Source organism: Rosa rugosa, chromosome 6 (assembly GCF_958449725.1).
Source record: "Rosa rugosa chromosome 6, drRosRugo1.1, whole genome shotgun sequence".
NCBI classification, from domain to species: domain Eukaryota; kingdom Viridiplantae; phylum Streptophyta; class Magnoliopsida; order Rosales; family Rosaceae; genus Rosa; species Rosa rugosa.
Genome location: NC_084825.1, coordinates 52187900 through 52205609, shown reverse-complemented (window position 1 = coordinate 52205609; position 17710 = coordinate 52187900). Strand labels below are relative to the sequence as shown.

The following is a 17710-nucleotide window of genomic DNA, read 5'->3' as shown; positions in this document are numbered from 1 at the left end:
AGATATAACTTGGATAGGCCGCCAAATCTGGCACCATTAAATGAATGGAACCCCTCCTCCATCTTCCAACTCTTATCAAAGAACTTCAATATAGGTTCGAGCATTGGGAGAGTTGAAGGGTCAACCCCAAATCCGCCCACAGATTTATCATGCTCAAGTTGCTGAAGTTGGTCAAGTTTGATTTCGTATACACCACCAGTGTTGGAATCATCTTGATCAAACTCCACCATAACAAATATGGATTCAGCTTTCCCCTGGTTCTCTATCATCTCCATGTCTAATAAGGTTTTAGGGTTTTCTTGTTAATTGTGCACGATCGGTTAGAAAATATAGAAAGGAGAGAGAGATTTGGGTCTGGGATAATAGGGGCTTGAGATGGCTATATATAGACTTTTTACAACTATGTAATTAGAGATTGGGGGATCTCCTATTAGATATGGGATTCTCTTCCTAATTAATCTAGGGATCCTCTTCCTAATTGATCTAGGAATTCTTTCCTAGAAAATCTTGGGAATCTAATTATGATCTGAATTTCTGAAAGAACAAACACTAAAACACTAAAGAATCTTTAGGATCAATTCACAGATACCCTTTAGTCTGCAAAGAGCTCAGCTTAATTCTCAGAGGCGCTTACAGAAAAGTGCCCAAGAATCTCCAGTCTCTTATCTTCCAAGATACCGTCACCGCCTTTCGTCTCCTTCCTGAGTATGTTCTTCCTTTTGCTTGTTATTGGTTTCATAATTGACCCCATTTTATATTTTCATGATTGTATATCTGGGTTGTTTCTAATTTTCAATGTTTTGTATTCAAAGTTAAATCTTCACATCTCAAATTTCGATGAAATTGTAAGGCTTTGTTTGTTTGAATTTGTTGATGTTGTCTTCACTTGAAGACATAGCAGCTGAAAGAAGAAGAAAGTGGGAGATTGATGGGCCAGTTGCAAAAGGAAAAAGGTAGCAAAAGAAAACATGGAGGCATGTTTTCTGCGGCAGAAAACATGGAAAAGAAGAAAGGAAAAAGGAAAAGTGAAAAGTGAAATGTTTGCAACTTTTCCTTTGTTCCTAATCTTTCTCTTGGAGCGAGAGAGAGATAGAGCTGCTGTAGTTTAGTTTCTTTGTATTGAATCCCCACATCGGCAACAACTGAAGTAAGGAGAGAAACATAATTGATAGCCATCCTTGAATACTCTGTCTTTCCTCTCCTTTTGGTGACTTTGCAATTCCATAGTTGAAGCTTCTTAAGCTTAGTTGTTGGTGTTGCTATGTATTGTATATGAGAAGGAAGAATTCTTCTTCTTCTCTATTTGAATCAAAGGAGAGTTAATAGGTTTGGGTGTATTGGGGATTTGGGTAGTGAGAGTTGTTCATAAACTCTAATTGTATGTTTCTCCAAATTGATCATAGTGGAATATCTTGCCGGCTCCGAAAGTGGATGTAGCTCAATCACACTGATTGAGTGAACCACTATAAATCTTGGTGTTCTTTGTGGTTTGTTTATTAGGTGTTTTTGCTTTGTTTGTTACTGTTGAATTCATATCAATACCTTGTTTGTTACGCTTCCGCACAACAAACTGGTATCAGAGCTTCGGTTCTGAATTTGGGAGTTGTGTATTGATTGGATTCAATGGTTGACACAAAGAAAAATTCGAGTTCGGGTTCATCGTCGACTACTAGGCCATCAATTGGCAATGCCAAATTTGAAGTTGAGAAGTTCGATGGAACAAACAATTTTGGCATGTGGCAGTGTGAGATGATGGATGTCTTGTGTCAACAAGAATTGGATATAGCTCTTGAAGACAAACCAGAAGATATGAGTGAGAAGGAGTGGAAGCAGATTAATAAGTGGGCTTGTGGTTCTATCAGATTGTGTCTTGCAAAGGATATGAAGTTCTTTATCATGAAGGAAACTTCGGCAAAAGCTCTGTGGAAGAAATTGGAAGACCAATACATGACCAAGAGTGCTGAAAACCGGTTTCACCTGAAGAGGCGGCTTTTCCGATTCAATTATCGGCAAGGTATTTCTATGTCTGAACACATCAGTGATTTCAATAAGATACTTGCAGATTTGGCTAATTTAGATGTGCAAATTAGTGATGAGGATAAGGCTTTGTGTTTGCTAAATTCTCTCCCTGACGAGTATGAGCATTTGATTACAACTTTGTTGCATGGAAAAGAATTTGTGAAATTTGATGATGTGTGTAATTCATTGATAAATAATGAGTGTCGAAAGAAGGAGAAGCAATTACAGAAAGTGACAGGTGAAGCACTTGTAGTAAGAGGAAGATCTGGAGAAAGAAAGTTTGGTGGAAAAAGAGGTAATTCTCGTTCCAAGTCAAGAGGCAAATTTCCTGCAAAAGATGAGTGTGCCTTTTGTCGCCAAAAGGGGCATTGGAAGAAAGATTGTCCCAAGTTGAAGACTAGAGACAAGAAGGGTTCTGAAGTGAATGTTGCAAAATCTGAAGATGATGATGATTTTGGTTTTGCATTGAGTTGTTCATCTACCTTTGATGATGTTAAAGAGGATGAGATTGATTTTGCTTTGGCAAGCTCATCTGCACTTGATTATTCTGAGAAATGGATTTTGGATTCGGGTTGTACACACCACATGTGTCCTAACAAGGAATGGTTCTCTACTTTAAGAGAACTAAATGGTGGAGTAGTTTTGATGGGAGATGATAGTCCTTGCAGAACTAGAGGGATTGGTACAATTCGTCTCAAAATGCATGATGGGGTTGTTAGAGAATTGACAGATGTTCGGTATGTTCCGAACTTGAAGAAAAATCTTATCTCTTTGGGAACTTTAGAATCAAAGGGTCTCACAGTTACATTGAAGAATGGAGTTGCCAGAATTGTGTCAGGTTCACTTGTGATGATGAAAGGTACTAGAGATAGAAACTTGTATTTTCTACAAGGGAGTACAGTGACAAGTGAAACAGCAATTTCTGAGACTACAGATGATGCAGATACTACTAGATTATGGCATATGCGTCTTGGACATGCTGGTGAGAAAGCAATGCAGGGATTAGTGAAGCAAGGTTTGTTGAAGGGTGCAAAGACTTGCAAGTTGGAATTTTGTGAACATTGTGTATTGGGAAAGCAGACTAGAGTGAAGTTTGGTACTGCAGTTCATCAGACTAAAGGTGCTCTAGACTATGTTCACACAGATGTGTGGGGACCTACCAAAACTGCATCTTTGGGAGGTAAACACTACTATGTCTCTTTTGTTGATGACTTCTCTAGAAGAGTATGGGTGTACACCATGAAGCATAAAGATGAAGTCTTAGATATATTTGTGAAGTGGAAGAAGATGATTGAGACTCAGACAGGTCGAAAAATTAAGAGGCTCAGATCAGATAATGGTGGTGAATACAAGTCTGATCCATTTTTGAAGTTATGTCAAGATGAGGGCATTGTGAGACACTTCACAGTTAGAGAGACACCACAACAGAATGGGGTTGCAGAGCGCATGAATCGTACTTTACTGGAGAAAGTTCGATGTATGTTGTCTAATGCTGGATTAGGCAAAGAGTTTTGGGCTGAGGCAGTTACATATGCAGGCCATCTCATCAACAGGTTGCCTACTGCTGCAAATGAGGGTAAAACGCCCATGGAGGTATGGTCTGGAAAACCTGCTACTGATTATCATTACTTACATATTTTTGGTTGTCCTGCTTATTTTCATGTCAGGGAAAGCAAGCTTGATCCGAGAGCCAAGAAGGCTATTTTCTTGGGATTTAATGATGGTGTGAAGGGATTTAGGCTTTGGTGTCCAGATGTGAGGAAAGTTATTGTAAGCAGAGATGTGACATTCGATGAGGCTGTTATGGTTAATCAGAGTGAACAGACTGATTCTCAAAAACAGGAGATGACCATAGAGAGTTTGAAGCAGGTGGAGTTTAAAGAAAAAGTTGATGAAACTCCAATTGATCCAGGTAGTCCTACAGTTGAGCCAGATGATTCAACAAATGAAGATTTAAGTATTGAAGTAGACGCTCAAGCTCAAGAGTCTCCACAGCAACATGGACCTATTGCACTTAGAAAAGGAAAAAGAAATGCTCCAAAGCCAGCTTGGCTAAATGATATGGTAACTTATGCACTTCCAATTACTGAAGAAGAAATTCCTTCTACCTATGAAGAAGCTGTGATACATGCGGATAGTGTAGAGTGGGAAAAAGCAATGGATGAAGAGATGAAGTCTCTTCACAAGAACAAGACTTGGGAGTTGGTTCAGTTACCACATGGGAAGAGAGCAATTGGCTGCAAATGGGTATTTGCTAAAAAGGAAGGATCTCGGTACAAGGCTAGATTGGTAGCTAAAGGCTATGCACAAAAAGAAGGAATAGACTACAATGAGGTATTCTCTCCTGTTGTGAAGCATTCTTCTATTCGTATTCTTTTAGCCTTGGTTGCACAGTTTGATCTTGAGTTAGCACAACTTGATGTCAAAACTGCATTTTTACATGGTGAATTGAAAGAAGAGATCTATATGACTCAACCAGATGGTTTCAAAGTTGCTGGTAAGGAAAAATTGGTTTGCAAACTGCATAAATCATTGTATGGTTTGAAACAGTCTCCAAGACAGTGGTACAAGCGGTTTGATAAATTTATGTTTGGTCAGAAGTACACTAGGAGTCTGTATGATCCATGTGTTTACTTTCGCAAGCTACATGATGGGAGCTTCATTTATTTGCTCTTGTATGTTGATGATATGCTAATTGCATCTAAGAGCAAGGTGGAAATTGAAAAATTAAAATCACAGTTGAGTGGTGAATTTGAAATGAAGGACTTGGGAGAAGCTAAGAAGATTTTGGGCATGGAAATTGAAAGAGATAGATCGAAAGGCAAGGTTTGTTTGTCACAAAAACAATATTTGAAGAAGGTACTACAGCAGTTTGGCATGGTTGATAAATCTAAACCTGTAAGTACACCTCTTGCCTCTCATTTCAAGCTTAAATCTTCTATGTCTCCTAGCACTGATGATGATATGCAATATATGGCTAAAGTTCCTTATGCTAGTGCTGTTGGTAGTTTGATGTACTGTATGGTGTGTACTAGACCTGACATTTCACAGGCCTTAAGTGTGGTGAGCAGATATATGCATAACCCAGGTAAAAGCCATTGGCAAGCAGTGAAATGGATTCTACGGTATATTCTTGGTACTGTGGATGTTGGAATTGTGTTTAAGCAGGATAAGATGAGTCAGTGTGTTGTTGGATATGTGGACTCTGATTTCGCAGGTGATTTGGATAAGTGCCGATCTACTACAGCTTATGTGTTTACTCTTGCTGGTGGAGCGGTGAGTTGGAAGTCGAACTTGCAATCTACTATTGCTTTGTCGACTACAGAAGCTGAATACATGGCGGTAACAGAGGGTGCAAAAGAAGCAGTATGGCTTCGTGGTTTGCTTGAGGACTTGGGAATAATTCAAGATTATGTGGATCTCTATTGTGATAGTCAGAGTGCTATTCATTTGGCAGAGAACCAGGTTACTCATGCTCGCACTAAACATATCAATGTCAAATTTCACAAGATTCGTCAACTGGTGGAGGATGGTGATATAGAGCTCCTGAAAGTTGGAACTGAAGAAAATCCTGCTGATATGTTGACCAAACCAGTTCCATTGAGCAAGTTCAAGCATTGCTTGAACTTGATTGGTGTTCGTAACATTTGATCTTCCCTACGGGGATGTCGGAGCGGCAAATTGGTATGTGATATTTTACTTGTGATATTATTGTATCAAGTGAAGCCAAGGTGGAGATTGTTGATGTTGTCTTCACTTGAAGACATAGCAGCTGAAAGAAGAAGAAAGTGGGAGATTGATGGGCCAGTTGCAAAAGGAAAAAGGTAGCAAAAGAAAACATGGAGGCATGTTTTCTGCGGCAGAAAACATGGAAAAGAAGAAAGGAAAAAGGAAAAGTGAAAAGTGAAATGTTTGCAACTTTTCCTTTGTTCCTAATCTTTCTCTTGGAGCGAGAGAGAGATAGAGCTGCTGTAGTTTAGTTTCTTTGTATTGAATCCCCACATCGGCAACAACTGAAGTAAGGAGAGAAACATAATTGATAGCCATCCTTGAATACTCTGTCTTTCCTCTCCTTTTGGTGACTTTGCAATTCCATAGTTGAAGCTTCTGATAGAAGCATTTTAATGTGATATTTTAATAGTTAATTCCTCACATTTTGCTTAGTTAATTCCTTAACGAATCGATTTTTAATTCAATTTTTATTTTTAGGTACATTGGAGTAGATGATGATGAAATAAGTGTTAGGTCCATAAAATGATGGAGAAAAATGGAAATGCACTAAAAAGGTCAACTTTACACATTTTCCTACTCCGGCTAGGAGAAACCAAGCCAAGCAAGGAAGAAGGAGCGACCACCTGACCAAATGAACTTCAAATGAGCTGAAACCTTCCAGATCCATTCTAGACATCCTAAGAAACATTTCTTATGAAGAGTGCAAGAGCCAAAAAGAAGTGGAAGGCCTTCAAACAGTCAGCCCAATGTTCTGCAGAAGCAAAACTGGAAAACTGGACCTGTAAGGAGTCCAGCAGAAATTCCGGCCCAAACACATGGAGATAAATTCTGAAAATTTTACAGAATGATCTACACTCATGATGGATCATTTCATATGAAGAAGTCACGGGCAAAATCTGAAGTCTTGGTGGAGAATTAATTGAAGGAAAAATGAGTAGAAAGTGACTCAAACCTAACAAATTCCATTAGTGTTTAAATATTCAAACCTAACAAATTCCATTAGTGTTTAAATATTCAAACCTAATAAATTCCATTAATGTTTAAATGCTCAAACCTAACATATCATCATTTGTTTAAATCCAAATAGTTTTGCTTGGTAGCCTATAAATAGAGGCTACAACAAAGAAGAAAGGACATTCCTTCATCCATTCCATTTTCTTTGTCTCTCCATTTCCTTTCCATTTTCCTTTCCATCCTCTAGTTTCAAGTTTAGTCATCTCCACGAGTTCAAGCAAGGCCAAAGAAGAAGAAGAGAAGCCGTGAGCACTTCCATCCATAGCCATCCTTGAAGCTTGCTTTCGAGTTTCAAGAATCCACAACGTGAATCATCCATCTCATCTTCATCCACGGTGTAATCCGATTCTCCTTTGTAACCTTTGCTTTGAATTTTGTTGGTTATGAACTAGTTGACATATATGTTTGAACAAAGTATTATTTCTGGAATTTTTATGATTAATTGAGAATTTTCAGATTCATATATTGTGATTCGAGAGTTGCTTATGTGGGTTTGTTTAATTAAATTTGCGTTATAGATAACTTTTGTATTTTAATCTTATGTGGTTGCAAACACTTAGGGTTTCGATATGAATGGTGCTAGGTTTAAGAACATGAAATCGACTTTTCGTTTTGTGTAAACTTGAATCAAAGTAGTAAAGGTTTTGTACAAAGATCGAATTTAATTAAAGAGAATTGCAATTAGGTGGACTTTTCCATACTAAGTTGTACACTTGAGTTGATAGCCTTTCTCTATGTGTAATGCGTTAAACATGACATGATTGACTAGCTTTCTAGGGTTTGATTGCATGTTTGATAGGATTAATCTAGGTGCTTTCGCTTAGGTTAATTAGCATTGAAAAGTAAAAAATGGGAATTCATTTGCTTTCGAATGTTTCACATGATCAACTCCTTTCTCATGACTTAGATGAACAATATTAGGGTTTGAATCAATTTTAATCATAAGTTTCGGTTTTGATCTTTGTTCCTTCATTCCATTCGTATTTTTATGTTTTTGCATTTTAATTGTTTTTGTTAACTTAGTTTCATTTCCAAAAAAAAACCAAAAACAAAATCCCCCCTTTTCGTGTAAAATGTTTATATTTTGTGAATACATTTGTGAATATTATACTTTGTTTTAATTTTAATTGTTTAATTGTTTGACAATGACAGGTGTACCCTCAATCCCCGGAATAGAACGATCCCTATTTGCTTATACTACTAACGATCTTTTCAGGGTTAAATTATGCGCTTGCTTTGAGCGTATCAATTTTTGGCGCCGTTGCCGGGGACTTGAAAAATCACTTGTTTTTGTTTATAATTATTGTATATAAACTGTTTGAAACTTAGTTTAAATTAACTAGGTTGTTTTTTTTTTTATATTGTTGAATACGAGTTTTAATTGTAAGTTGTAAATTGAACGGAATAGGTGAAGTCTCTTTTGTTAATATTGGCCTAAACCCCTTATTGGTACCTAGTTCAGGTCCATTAAGGTTGAGGGCGGCCTTTATTAACACTTGTTGAACTGTCTTCACACTTATGAACTTTTTCATCTTAGTAAGTATAGCCTATATGGAATGGTGTCTAGGAAGGGGACAACGTTCATGACGGGTTTTTGAATCCAGAAGTGCTTACAAATGGGCCTAGCTCATGCCAAAATGGATTTTTCCTCTCGTGTTCGTCCTCCCCTACCTGGCCATTTCAGTAAGGTTGCCCAACGGATGTAGGAGGGACTTTGTGTCTAGGCGACTATACTTGGGCCGCATGTCCACTTGATTTACCGCTTGGAATTAGATTTGATATCAATAATATTTATGACAAAAGAAAATGTAACAAAATGTTGTGATACACTAAGGTAAAAAAAAAAAAAAAAAAAAAAAAAAAAAAAAAAAAAAACATTTGTGTAAATATTTTTCATGTTTTTTTTTTACTCACTTGTGTACCTAACTTGTGTCTTGTGTACAAAATACTTGTTAATTATACTTGTAGTTTGTAATTCATAGTTACTTGTTTATTTATTTATTTTTTTTTTTTTTTTTGTATTTCTTTGTTAATATTAAGTTACTAACTTTATTTAATGTAGGTACCGTCTGGCTGCAAGACGTAAAATACAAGCGCTGCTTGGGAGGCAACCCAATTCAGAATATAATCAGATTTGCTTTCTCTTCCCCTTTTACTCCTCCATTTTCTTTTTGTTTTAGTAGTTATTTTCGTAAATTCCATCCCTATATGCTTACTTATTTCATTGCATGCTTTTAATTGATTACATTGAGGATAATGCAATATTTAAGTGTGGGGGAAGGGATTTATATTTTTGTCTTTCATTTTGAATCCTATAAATATTTTTGTCTTTCATTTTGAGTCCTATAAATATTTTTGAGTCCTATATTTTAAAAAAAAATAATAATAATAATAAAATAAAAAAAATAAAAAAAGTAATAAAAAAAAATAAAAATAAAATAAATAAATAAATAAATAAATAAAAAAATAAAAATAAAATGCATTCATTCAGTCTTATTAAATTCAGCTATTTACAAAAAAAAAAAATAATAAAAAAAAAAAAAATAATAAATAAATAAAAAAAAAAAAAAATAATAATAATAATAATACTCTATACTAAGCCATGTCTGCATCTCTGTAGGAGTTGAGGCTGAGCTCAAGGGAAATGTGAGAGCCACCGCCATAACCGCTACCTCTCTCGGAAGTAGTCTTCATGATGCCCAAGATGTCCTCACCATGCATGGGGAACAATGGAAGGGTTTCAATCTCCTGGTAATCTCCTCCTCGTTGTTGCAGGGATGTTTGTCCTCCTGTTGTGCCAAAAGAGTTGTACTGGTATTAGTGTTGAAGTGTGAGGAAGAATATGAAACAAAATTTAAATCAAGAAATCCTTCATTACCAGTAGAATCGGTGGAACCAAAGTTGAGATTAATGGATCTACCATCATCAGTAGAACTAGTGGACCCAAAATTGATGTCAATGGATCCACCAGCTGGCCCAAAATTGATGTCGATGGATCCACCAGCACCAGTAGAACCAGCTGGCCCAAAATTGAGATCAATGGATCCACCAGTACCAGGAGAACTAGTTCCCATGGGCACTTGAGCAGCCTGATTGCACCTCTTCATCTGCTTCTCTCGAGCCCTGACATTCTGGAACCAAAAATAAATGTTCTTGCCCTCAACATGTCCATACTGGTTCAGCTGGAGACAGATCTCGTGAATATGCTCTGTAGTTGGGCGCTTAACTCCCTTGTCGTAGTAAAGATCCTTGAGGATCCTTATTTGATCTGGAGTAGGAACCCACCTGGCACGGCTTCGCCAGAAATCTGTGTTGGCACTACTCCCGGCTGCTTGGTTGTTTCCTCCATCCTCGATTTGTTGCTGGGTTTGTAGCTCCATCAGTTGCAGAGTTCGTGGTTCCATGGTGATGGGTTGAGGGGATGTGAAGATCGAAGAGTAAAGTTGTCAAGTGTTTGAAGGAGTTGTTGTTAAAGGGATTAAGGATGATGATGGTGTGTTGGAGATCTGAAAGTTCAGAGGAAAGATGGGATTGAATCAACTAGATGGGAGAGAAGATCAGAAGAGAAGGATTGAATCGAAGAAGAAATATTTTGAGTTTTGAAAGAAGAGGAAAGCTGAAGAGTTGGGAGAGAGGGGCTGGAACTCAGGAGAGATTTTCGTTCCTTTGGAGTGAACAGTTGCGCCCTCAGAATGCACCTATTTATAGAGCGAGGTGAGCAGATCTCCACCGTTGGATGGACGATTCCTGTGATTCATTCTACGCGTTGGATTAAAGTCGCCCTGAAACCCGGAAAAGTTGTTGGCGCGTGGAGAGCGTGTAAGGGGACCGAGGGAATCTCGAGGCGCTGTGGCAGACAGCTGTAGCCGAAAGCAGATTTGACTGCCGTAAATCACGGAAGGGATAAGCCGTGACACAAGTGGGCCGTACTTGGGCCTGTCTCGGATCAAGGCATCACTATAGCTGTGGGTGGAGGCCTGATGGGCCGAGTTTCAGAAATAGTTTTGGACATGATGGGCCGAGTTTCTGAAACAGTTTTGGATGAGTTGGGCCGGATTTCTGTAACAGTTTTGGATACGTTGGGCTGGGTTTCTGCAACAGTCTTGGATGTTTTGTGCCGAATTGTTGAAACAGTTGAAACAGTTGGTTTAAATAAAAGGATTGGTATGGATAATAACGTGAGCAGCCGTGCTCGAGTGGTTGAGTGTAAAGTTCGTGTACAAGAGGTCTGAGGTTCGAACCTCGCCTCTCGTTTATTTTTATTATGTTCGTTTATGACATAATAAGTATAAAATTTGTACACATTATATTAAGCACAGCTTGTGCTCCAGTGGTTGGGGACAAAGGTTTCGTGCAGCAAGTTAAGGTTTCGAACCTTGCCTCCCCCGTTTTTTTTTTTTTTTTTTTTTTTATTTATTTTTTATTTTTATTTATGTCACTCCATCAGAACCCTCCTCCGAAGGCTGAAACCAGCAAGAAGGCTGCCACTCGCCCGCATACCGCTCCTCCAAAGGAGTAAATGGAGGTACAAGTCTAGGCTGAAAGACTTTAAACATTAAGCGCTGCATGGGAGGCAACCCATTTCAACCGTAGCTGTGGAGGAGCCATCAACGCAGATTTGCTCTCTTAAACTCTATCTCCTCTATTACTATTTTCTGATTGTATCTTTGTTATTTGCGTTTTTAGTTTTTGTTTTTAGGTTTTCTTGAGTTAATCATTCCATTCACATGATAATTGTTCATTGCATGCTCTAACTTGTTTAACATTGAGGACAATGTATGATTTAAGTGTGGGGGGAAGGATTAATGCTTGTAGTTAGTTTTTGTCATAAAAAGAAAACAAAATAAAAAATCAGAAAATTAAAAAAATTAGATTCAAAAAAAAAAAAAAAAAAAAAAAAAAATCGTTAACTTTGTTTTAGGTTTTATATTCATGTTTTGGTTTTTGTTTATCTTTGTTCTTTAGTTTGTTTGTTTTGTTTGTTTGTTGTTAGAGTCAAAATGAATTTTGGGTAAATATCTTCTTCATCGTAGGCGCATCCAATGGGATGTGATGTCTAAAGGTCTAGTTTGGATATGAGAAGTGCTGACAAAGGGTCTCGTCCCCTGTCAATCAAGTGAGCTGAGCTCCGCCAAAATCGTTCCTCTCTTCACCTGGTCATGTTCCAAAGGAGTTACCGAAAGGAGAAGAGAAATATCCCTAAGTCCAAAACGTTTTTTTTTTTTTTTTTTTTTTCTTGTATGTTGCGTCACTTTATGTGTTGTTCTTGTTTTTGTTTTGTTTTGAGTCTTAGGATGCCTTTCAACTGTCTGGGATGATTCTATATCTCTGAAATCATGACTAAAAGAGGATCACAACATTGAGATGATTTTAAACATGGTATTCTTTGGTTAATTGAGATATATGAAAAATGTGTGCCTTGTAGTGGATATGGATTGCATGACCTTGGTACAGAATATGAGCATGTTAAGATGAGTTGTGATTCATAAAGCCCATGTGAGATAATTGAACCATGTCCCTTTTTCTTGGAGTGAAATGAAAATATATTCTTAATTTCTTGGCGATGTTTTGATGATCTCATTATTCTTTCATCTTGATTGACTGCTTGCCATAGATTAAGTTTAATGGACTAGAGAATGCTAGAATTCGCTCTTGTGCTTGTTGAGACGTGATATCAATACATGGCCCTGATTCTGGAAGGGATAGAGGTTCTCTAGGAATTACCACCATTGCCAAATAAACTTGTGTCCCCAATTGTGCCCGTCGTGGGACCCCTCTAGTTAAGCCCCTTTGAGCCTACATTAAGCCTTTTCGTTCATCACCCTTAAAATCCTTAACCATGAAGCTTAGTATAGTTACAACTCTACCCTTTGTTCTAAGAACTTAGTGGAGCTAACTTTTGAGACATATTACATGGGTTTGGTGTTAAAGATGAAGATTGAGAAGAGGTGAAAGTTCAAGTGTGGGGGTAGAATTGTCCATAAAGAAAAGATATGTGAAAGCCGTGAAAAATGAAAATAAAGAAAAAAATATATATATATATATACGGCTAAAAAGAAATAAAAAGAAAAGTATATGGACTTTAATACCCCATACTTAGTGATTTTGGAGTTTGCTTTGAATTGAAGGCCCACTACAGAAAAATTTGGCCTTTGTCCATTTCACTAGATTCAAGGGAAGTTTACATTGAAGATTGGGCCCAACATGAAGACATTTGGCCCTCTTATATTACCACTATGGGGAAGTGACGTTTTTGCAATGCCTTGGTGGAATATTTCGAAATCTCTACATTCATATGAGCTCTACTAGGTTTTTAGGACATTTTGATAAATCCTTACCTTTCGTTTCTTTAAACCTTGAGCCTGAGCCCCATTACAACCCTTGAGAGAGGACCTTCTTGATCCTTAAGATGGGACAGCCCTTGATGTGGAGATAAGTTACAAGAGTTGAACCTATGACAGTCCATTCGTGCAAGTAGTTGATATCCTTCATGAGATCTTTAAAAGAAAAATTATGTGCTTTTGTTTCTATACATATGTGATCTACTTTGTTTATCTTTCACATGTACTTGAGTGAATAAGCTTTTAAGCATTGCCATGATCTGAGAGAAGAAAGAGGGATATACTTGTGAGATTTGAATCATACTTGTCTGAAGCATGCTAAGCTTAAACCCATCACCATTGTTACAACCAAGTCCTACTTGTGTATGTGTGGATTACATGTTTTAATTAACTCTCGAATGCCTAAACATTAATTCTTGGTTGAGTGCTAATCTTGGTGTGGTGAAAGTAAGAGATTGCTGAGACAAAAAGTTGAAGGGCAATAGAGTCATTGTATTTGTAGAGTCTTTAAATTTTCGTTGAGTCTTAGTTGTGTCTGTGTTTTGATTTTGCTAAGGGACTAGCAAAAGCTAAGTGTGGGGGAATTTGATAGAAGCATTTTAATGTGATATTTTAATAGTTAATTCCTCACATTTTGCTTAGTTAATTCCTTAACGAATCGATTTTTAATTCAATTTTTATTTTTAGGTACATTGGAGTAGATGATGATGAAATAAGTGTTAGGTCCATAAAATGATGGAGAAAAATGGAAATGCACTAAAAAGGTCAACTTTACACATTTTCCTACTCCGGCTAGGAGAAACCAAGCCAAGCAAGGAAGAAGGAGCGACCACCTGACCAAATGAACTTCAAATGAGCTGAAACCTTCCAGATCCATTCTAGACATCCTAAGAAACATTTCTTATGAAGAGTGCAAGAGCCAAAAAGAAGTGGAAGGCCTTCAAACAGTCAGCCCAATGTTCTGCAGAAGCAAAACTGGAAAACTGGACCTGTAAGGAGTCCAGCAGAAATTCCGGCCCAAACACATGGAGATAAATTCTGAAAATTTTACAGAATGATCTACACTCATGATGGATCATTTCATATGAAGAAGTCACGGGCAAAATCTGAAGTCTTGGTGGAGAATTAATTGAAGGAAAAATGAGTAGAAAGTGACTCAAACCTAACAAATTCCATTAGTGTTTAAATATTCAAACCTAACAAATTCCATTAGTGTTTAAATATTCAAACCTAATAAATTCCATTAATGTTTAAATGCTCAAACCTAACATATCATCATTTGTTTAAATCCAAATAGTTTTGCTTGGTAGCCTATAAATAGAGGCTACAACAAAGAAGAAAGGACATTCCTTCATCCATTCCATTTTCTTTGTCTCTCCATTTCCTTTCCATTTTCCTTTCCATCCTCTAGTTTCAAGTTTAGTCATCTCCACGAGTTCAAGCAAGGCCAAAGAAGAAGAAGAGAAGCCGTGAGCACTTCCATCCATAGCCATCCTTGAAGCTTGCTTTCGAGTTTCAAGAATCCACAACGTGAATCATCCATCTCATCTTCATCCACGGTGTAATCCGATTCTCCTTTGTAACCTTTGCTTTGAATTTTGTTGGTTATGAACTAGTTGACATATATGTTTGAACAAAGTATTATTTCTGGAATTTTTATGATTAATTGAGAATTTTCAGATTCATATATTGTGATTCGAGAGTTGCTTATGTGGGTTTGTTTAATTAAATTTGCGTTATAGATAACTTTTGTATTTTAATCTTATGTGGTTGCAAACACTTAGGGTTTCGATATGAATGGTGCTAGGTTTAAGAACATGAAATCGACTTTTCGTTTTGTGTAAACTTGAATCAAAGTAGTAAAGGTTTTGTACAAAGATCGAATTTAATTAAAGAGAATTGCAATTAGGTGGACTTTTCCATACTAAGTTGTACACTTGAGTTGATAGCCTTTCTCTATGTGTAATGCGTTAAACATGACATGATTGACTAGCTTTCTAGGGTTTGATTGCATGTTTGATAGGATTAATCTAGGTGCTTTCGCTTAGGTTAATTAGCATTGAAAAGTAAAAAATGGGAATTCATTTGCTTTCGAATGTTTCACATGATCAACTCCTTTCTCATGACTTAGATGAACAATATTAGGGTTTGAATCAATTTTAATCATAAGTTTCGGTTTTGATCTTTGTTCCTTCATTCCATTCGTATTTTTATGTTTTTGCATTTTAATTGTTTTTGTTAACTTAGTTTCATTTCCAAAAAAAAACCAAAAACAAAATCCCCCCTTTTCGTGTAAAATGTTTATATTTTGTGAATACATTTGTGAATATTATACTTTGTTTTAATTTTAATTGTTTAATTGTTTGACAATGACAGGTGTACCCTCAATCCCCGGAATAGAACGATCCCTATTTGCTTATACTACTAACGATCTTTTCAGGGTTAAATTATGCGCTTGCTTTGAGCGTATCAGCTTCTTAAGCTTAGTTGTTGGTATTGCTATGTATTGTATATGAGAAGGAAGAATTCTTCTTCTTCTCTATTTGAATCAAAGGAGAGTTAATAGGTTTGGGTGTATTGGGGATTTGGGTAGTGAGAGTTGTTCATAAACTCTAATTGTATGTTTCTCCAAATTGATCATAGTGGAATATCTTGCCGGCTCCGAAAGTGGATGTAGCTCAATCACACTGATTGAGTGAACCACTATAAATCTTGGTGTTCTTTGTGGTTTGTTTATTAGGTGTTTTTGCTTTGTTTGTTACTGTTGAATTCATATCAATACCTTGTTTGTTACGCTTCCGCACAACAGAATTAAATGAAGTTCATCGTCGGCAAATCCAAATTATTAGAATTAAAATGCTTACAATTTGTCAATGTTAGATTTTGTTGAATAAAATGGTTCAAATAGCTTGAATGACATTGGTCAATGCTAGAATTTCTTGATAGGCTGCTTATTGTTTCGCTGACATGATTTTTGTGATTGCTATTACAATGACAGAATGAAGACGCGCAGTGCTGTCTCAGCAGCTCATCTCCTCCTCCAGAGCGTTGAGGCCACTTTGCCGAAGCAAAAGAAGAACTTGGCTGTTACAGAATATAAGAATGCAATGATTGCTCACAAGAGGCGCGCTAAAGCTCGCCAAGAAGAGAATGGCAATATTATTTTACTCTGTACCCGACTATTATTCCATGTTCAAAGATGTAGTCAGAGATGATGTGAAGTTTGCTAGATAATTTGAACTTGTTCTTTCCTCTCCTGTAGTTGCCCATCTGCCACAAGATATTCTTGTACATGTATTCAGTTTCCTGGATTTTCAATCTTTAGTCTCTGTTGGGCAAGTCTGCTGGTAATTCCTTTTACTCATAGTTTCTTGGTATAATGAAGATCCAAGTAAAAACTGCATTCAACTGATCTAATGCTTCTTGATTGTTTTAATGAAGGCCATGGAATTTTGCAGCAAGTGATAAAGGTGAATCATTAGATGTATGCCTTGCTGGATCTGTTAAAAGTGCATTTTGTCACAGGAGAATCTAAGTTGCAATTTTACCACTTATAAAATCAGCTTAGGAGGACCGTTCCCCTATACCTCTCATAATCCGTTAAATCTTTGTGGTCAAGTAGCTATAGCCTTTTGATAATTTGTTCTCTTGCCTTCAGCTTTCAAATACAAACTCATCAATTCTTACCATTGTATATCTGCTTGGATTTCAGGGAATAATTCATCAAAGAAATTAAAATCCAGTAGGGGATACTGTAGATACTGCAAGACAATTGTTTGGCTCGATAACATGAAATGTTTCAATGACCATATTGGACTAAATCCTGAAATTCAGAAAATTGACCCTGTATCACCTAGTCAAGTATTTTCTATCTTACTCTGTTCATTGTGGTTTTCAAATTACAGTTATTAAATGGGATTGTCTGAATGTCAGCTGTCTTACTCTTCTATGCACTTAATGGTTCCATGAAATTAAATTATCATCCCATATGACATGATGTAATTGATCCATTCTCTGGCATTACATAAAGGGTAACCGGGCTTGTTCCTCTGTGTTGCGGTAGCTTATATACCACCAAAATTAGACCAGTATTTGAAGGATCAAATTGCCCATATTTCTAGTTCTTTCGTTGTGAATTCTTGAACCAGTCATCTTATATCTACTACGGCACATTCATCATTTTCAGGTGGTTGACTATCTGTTGGAAGATTCTATATCAGTCAAATCTTCTTCAGAGAGTGATAGCGACAGTGATTCAGAAGCAGGGTCCTTTTCTAGGTTATGGGCCTATCGAAGACCCTTGACCAGTACTGAAGGTATGCCTTTCCCTTGAAACCAATTGCTGCATGTATTATGTATAGAGCTGCTCTGCGGCCATTAGATCGTTAACAAAGATTGCCCGTTGTCGATTAGTTTGCTTTCTGGGCATTGGCCCTCCGTGTAACTAAAAAGAGCTTAAAGAATGTACAGATAGTATTAACATTCAGCATGTTTCATTATCCTTGTGTTCTAATTGAAGTGACACTAATTCTTATGAGACCGCTGGAGCATGTTTATATTTCTAGTAGCAAACAATTTTTATGTATTAATGAATTTTTCTATAT

General features: G+C 37.0%; 1 protein-coding gene across 1 annotated transcript; it reads left to right on the top strand.

The window, feature by feature from the left end:
* The first annotated feature begins 273 nt into the window (after positions 1-273).
* Positions 274-17641, top strand: LOC133716997 (F-box protein At5g52880-like). Its single transcript, XM_062143619.1, has 8 exons — positions 274-285; positions 334-352; positions 564-705; positions 16105-16259; positions 16369-16453; positions 16548-16608; positions 16746-16967; positions 17293-17641. The coding sequence occupies exons 1-8, from the start codon at positions 274-276 to the stop codon at positions 17437-17439; spliced, it is 843 nt and encodes a 280-aa protein (XP_061999603.1). The 3' UTR covers positions 17440-17641.
* Positions 17642-17710: the final 69 nt, after the last annotated feature.